The sequence below is a fragment of the Limulus polyphemus genome, unplaced genomic scaffold, assembly GCF_000517525.1.
Source record: "Limulus polyphemus unplaced genomic scaffold, Limulus_polyphemus-2.1.2 Scaffold111, whole genome shotgun sequence".
Classification (NCBI taxonomy): domain Eukaryota; kingdom Metazoa; phylum Arthropoda; class Merostomata; order Xiphosura; family Limulidae; genus Limulus; species Limulus polyphemus.
Window position 1 is genome coordinate 283,342 of NW_013665721.1, and position 5,847 is coordinate 289,188.

Consider the following 5,847-nt stretch of genomic DNA (forward strand, 5'->3'; position numbering starts at 1 on the left):
ACAACGTATAATTCATTCACACATGCTAGAGAAAATAAGTGTATTTCATTCACACATGCTAGAAGAAAACAAGTATAATTCTACTCACACATGCTAGAAGAAACAGTATAATTCACTCACACATGCTAGAAGAAAACAGTATAATTCACTCACACATGCTAGAAGAAAACAGTATAATTCACTCAAACATGCTAGAAGAAAACAGTATAATTCACTCACACATGCTAGAAGAAAACAGTATAATTCATTTGAATTTGATCAGTATGTAATTTTAATGTGTAAGTATGCAAAACAACTTTCTGGCAAACCAAACATGGATACAAATGAGATTTTAAACAGCAATTTGAACAGTACCCAGTCTACATAGTTTTAGGTAAAAATGCACTTAATGATAAGTAGAAAGAGGGTACAGTTTCTACTAGGTGAATCAATCACTATCTTGCCAAAAAGTATTTTACACAGAAAAATAATCCTGATAATTCCTTCTATTAACAAAAAAAATTGGGAACTTTTTAACATGTTCATGTAAATAAGTGTACGTGCTGAGCATAATAAAATGATAAGATAGTATTTAATAAGATAGAAGACAAAAAGGATGAGCTACTGATAGTGATGAGAAATGGGCAGCATCTCATTGACAGAATAGTGGTAATGTTAGTAAAGAAGCAAAGAAATCTAATGAAAAAAAACCAGGATCTGTACTGATACTGAGAAAAGTTTATCTAATCAGTGATATTAAAGATCTGAAGATGATAAAAAAAGGGTAACTACCAAAAGAAATCAGACTACTGTTGGTCAGGAAGTAAGCTAGGGCATCTAACAAAGAAAACAGATGTTTCTTGTAACAAAGAAAAGGAATCTAACAAGGAAAAGAAAGGTTACTGATGATGAGGAGGAGAGAAAAACAAGATGAAGACTTTTGATAATAAGTAGATAGCATATACTATTGGTGATAAGTAAAAGGTATCTAACAAAACAATAATGAATTACTGATGGACATCTAATTATTGAAGAGAGCTATTCTAATATAACAGAAAAGAAAAAGTTACTATCAGCATATCTGTCTTTTTACATTTATCTTTAACTGTGTCTATGCCAACAATCCCTAGATATTGTATTTGTTCAATCAGTATTATGCATGTTCACCTACCCTACTGCAGTTGCTATGTAATATCACACCTTGTTTTAAAAGATATTCAACATAAACATTAGGACTTATATCCTGCTTTTCTTTTCAAATTTTAGAATATAGTCTTTCTGGTGTCACATTTATAAATATCAAGAACTGTTGTCCTTGGCCTGTTAACTAGTAATAAATCACATAAACAGTGTTTCTTAGAAGTATGTGATTGGCTTGTGTATATATTTTATGCTGTTATCAGAAAAACAAATTACAAAATAAATATATGTACAAGGGAGAACTGTAACAAATTTATGCATTTCTAACACTCAGGTATCTATTCAATACTGCTTTTCCCATTAAAATAATAAGTATTAGAAATAAAAGAATTTCAAGAGTTTAAACACATTAGGTTTAAATAGAGCACAACAATCATGATGATTGAGCCAAACCAGAAAACTATCCATGCAACGACTGATGTATTGAATATTGTTGCTAAGAACTTTAGAGAAACACTGTTGGTGCAATATACAGAAGCATACACTTTAAATTCTCCACTTTTTTTCCTTGAGCAGCTTGTTCTTCAAACTATGCAGAAGAAAAACAGGGTCTAGACAAGTTTTGGTTCCATAATCGATTCTTGGAAGATTACTGAACCATTACTAATACTATTTTTTGTAATAAATTTTTCACAACTGTAAGCTTCTAAAGCATAGTAAAAAGCTCCTTATAATGGTATGTAAATAAAGACAATCTAACATTCCCATTTATCATTACATGAATGATCACAGGCACTGTATTTCAGTTAAATTTCTACTACAAAATAAACAGAATAACAACTGCTAACATATGGTAAATCGAATGTTAACTACACATAAGTTGAAATATTTATCAAGAAGTAAACAGAATAGCAACTACTAACATGTGGTAAATCGAATGTTAACTACACATAAGTTGAAATATTTATCGGGAAGTAAACAGAATAGCAACTGCTAACATGTGGTAAATCGAATGTTAACTACACATAAGTTGAAATATTTATCGGGAAGTAAACAGAATAGCAACTGCTAACATATGGTAAATTGAATGTTAACAACACATAAGTTGAAATATTTATCAAGAAGTAAACAGAATAGCAACTGCTAACATGTGGTAAATTGAATGTTAACTACACATAAGTTGAAATATTTATCAAGAAGTAAACAGAATAGCAACTGCTAATATGTGGTAAATTGAATGTTAACTACACATAAGTTGAAATATTTATCAGCTTTAAAGAATATTTGATGCACAATAATCAAATGTTTTAGAATGAGTTTTACAAGAGCACAAAACTTGTGTTATTGAAATTAATTTAACTTTTTTACTGCCAAGATGTATGTCTATACAGTAGCAATAATATCTATATGGTAGTGGAAACATTAATAATACTACTAAAATGCATGTCTATACAGTACCTAGATTGTCTGTGTGCCACTATAAAACAACAGCAATACTACTAACATGTCAACACAGTAACAATATTGTTTGTGTGCTACTATGAAACAATAGCAATATTGCTAACATGCATGCCAACACAGTAAATATATTGTCTGTGAGCAACAGTGAAACAATAGCAATACTGCTAACATGCATGTCTACACAGTAATTATATTGTTTGTGTGCTACTGTGAAACAATAGCAATACTGCTAACATGCATGTCTACACAGTAACTATAGTAGCACACAAACAATGTGAAACAATACCAATATTGCTAACATGCATGTCTACACAGTAACTATATTATTTGTGTGCTACTGTGAAACAATACCAATATTGCTAACATGCATGTCTTCACAGTAACAAAATAGTCTGTGTGCTACTATGAAACAATAGCAATACTGCTAGCATGTCTACACAGTAACAAAATAGTCTGTGTGCTACTATGAAACAATAGCAATACTGCTAGCATGTCAACACAGTAACTATATTGTCTGTTAGCTACTATGAAACAATAGCAATAGTGCTAATATGTGCTAATTATCAATGTGCACTTTATGTTTATATTTATATATTTCAGTTGAGCATTAGGTGTCAAATAACCTCAAATGAATGTATACCATATTTTTATGAATGCCTGATTACTTAACTTTCAACCAAAAGTGAAGTACATAATCATCAAACTTACATTATAATATAATTAATAAATGTTTTAAAGTTTTTCTGATGAACTGAGGAGTACATTTACAAATGTATTGAGCTTATACTCTGCAATGAAAGACTGTAAATACAGCTTTAGCTTTTCTTGCCAACACTTATTTTATGGTTTCTCAGTTTTTGTGTGTTTTTTCAGAAATAATCATTACAATAATTTTAATGCTACCTAAATTAAACACAATAAACAACTAATTATTGCTGAAAGTATAAATACTGAAATAAAAGTAAGAGATTTCTGTACTTACGGCCATTAGGTCTCTCAAAGACTCACCAAATCCAACCACGTACATAGCTACAGCCACAGCATTTGCCAAAGAAAAGATCAGTCCAATTGCTCCTCCAAATTCTGGACCAAGACTTCTTGAAATCATATAATATGTTCCACCTTTTAAAAAAATATGGATAATACAAAAATATTATTTGTAAAAAAAAAAAAAGCAAAATATTTAATTTTAGGTAGTTTTTCTTTACAGATTTTAAATGAGACAAACTTCACTGCACAAAGTAAATTATTATTTCTACAAACTTATAAAAAACCTCTTATACTGAATTTATTGTTTTTGATTCAAAACTACACTTAATCTCAACTAACATTTAATAATAAACTGACTAACAGTAAGCCTACATGTATTCACATATGCATTTTCTACAACTTACAATCTGAATACCCTTATAATAACTTTGAAATGTAAATTTGTTTTATATTTTACAACATGAATTACATTTTATTTTTTAAACAATGATATATCTATCAAGTGACATGAGCCATAATCTGCTATACTGAGAACTTTGTCAATTGTTAAATTCTTAAACGAAATTTAATTTTTACATCAGCAACAAATCTGATATAAGCAGTGCTGTCTAAAATTATGGAATCTTATACAAATCAGATCTTCAAAATCCTATTCTTTAACAATATGTACAGTTTTTAAAGAAATTCTAAGTTTTAATTTCTTTAAACAAAAAGCATTCCATATATTGTGAAATATATAGATATTTAATTCACAGCTGGAGATATTTAACTGTTCTCTAATTTTTTTTTCTCTGTGTGTTTCTTTATAAAGATTTGTGTACAATTTCATCATCAATAGCAATAACTATACATACTCTGACAACATCTATATTTCAAAAGCATTAACTTTTCTCATTAGTTCAAGACTTAATACTTGTAAAATTTTAACACTCTGTTGCACTTAACTTAATTTAACATATTTTTATTTCATCTTTGTCTAATATGCACTTTGTCAACTCTATCAATTGTTTTTTTAATATCTTTTACCACGAACTATTATACAGATAATTAATCACACTTTGTAAGAACAATCTGTATATGCTAATGCAGTGATGTGTCTATATAGATATAAGCAACAGTTCTATAACCAACATGTTTGATATTTACATATTTAGTTCACATTGAATTCCTGACCATTCAAACAGTGCAATGCCACGACAAACACACTTATAGCTGGAGAATTATGTAATAGCCCATTTCAATGAAGGTTATTCATATCATGAGATTGTTAAATGAAGTGGAATTAATGGACCATGATAATTTATAAAAGGAAGCTTTTAATGTTCTCCACAGATTTGAAATAAAAAAGCATTTAATGCAGCAGTGGATTCAAAAATAATACCCCAAGTCAATCTGGAGCAACACTGTCATCTTCAAAGTGAAGGCTGTGGTTATGAAAGAGAACTAGTGCATGGTTCTGATTAATCAGTTAATTTATCTTTAGAATTTAATCATTAATCAATAAAAACGTATTCTGAAAACAATTATTAAAACCTACTCGTAAGTTTTGTAAATCAACTTTGGTTTTTATAATGTGAAATGAGGTAATATGAAACCAAGAAGCCTAGCATCTCTCTTGTTTTAAAACTGATAACTAAGTCAAATGACCAGTTAATTATTCCCACCCATGGTGAGGAGTTGGCATAGACTTTTACTTATCTCAGCGAGCATCTTACTTCTAGCTACTGTGTAAATTCATACTTCACCAGACTAAATTTGGTAAGTAACGATACTATAGGATCTTTATAAGATAGATGAATAGTAACATAACATTACAGATACAAAGTCAGTCATCAGTGGTGCTTGATACTAAGGGTCAGGTGAATAAAATACTTAATCAGGCACAATGGCATACACTAATAGCCAAAATTTGTGGTAGGCCTAGTACCACTCATATTATGTGAATTACATAATCACATTAATGTGAGTATTTACAGTGTATTATCTTGAATATCCTATGTTAGTCTTATATACAGTATAACACATTTCCTTGCAAGGTCACATGAAAATTTAAGTTCTTTCCATCAAGCTGAAATATATATATATATATATATATATAAAACCGTATGGTTTTAAATACATATTTTAATAATCCATAAATGACCATAAAACTTTCATCAATTTTTCTGTTCATTTCAGCTGAATAAATCACTTATATTTTAATATTACAATTTTAAACATTTTAAAACTGTTTTTCATCAAAAAATGGTGTTTTATCTTTATTGCTAGTAGAAAATT

At 29.1% G+C, this 5,847-nt stretch overlaps 1 protein-coding gene across 1 annotated transcript in view; it reads right to left on the reverse strand.

The window, feature by feature from the left end:
- LOC106471363 (solute carrier family 12 member 2-like) overlaps window positions 1-3,723 on the reverse strand; it is a 49,536-nt gene extending 45,813 nt beyond the window's left edge. The window contains exon 1 of the mRNA XM_022400700.1: window positions 3,563-3,723. Coding sequence (XP_022256408.1) covers window positions 3,563-3,688 — 126 coding nt within the window. The 5' untranslated portion in view covers window positions 3,689-3,723. The remainder of the gene's footprint in view (window positions 1-3,562) is intronic.
- Window positions 3,724-5,847: the final 2,124 nt, after the last annotated feature.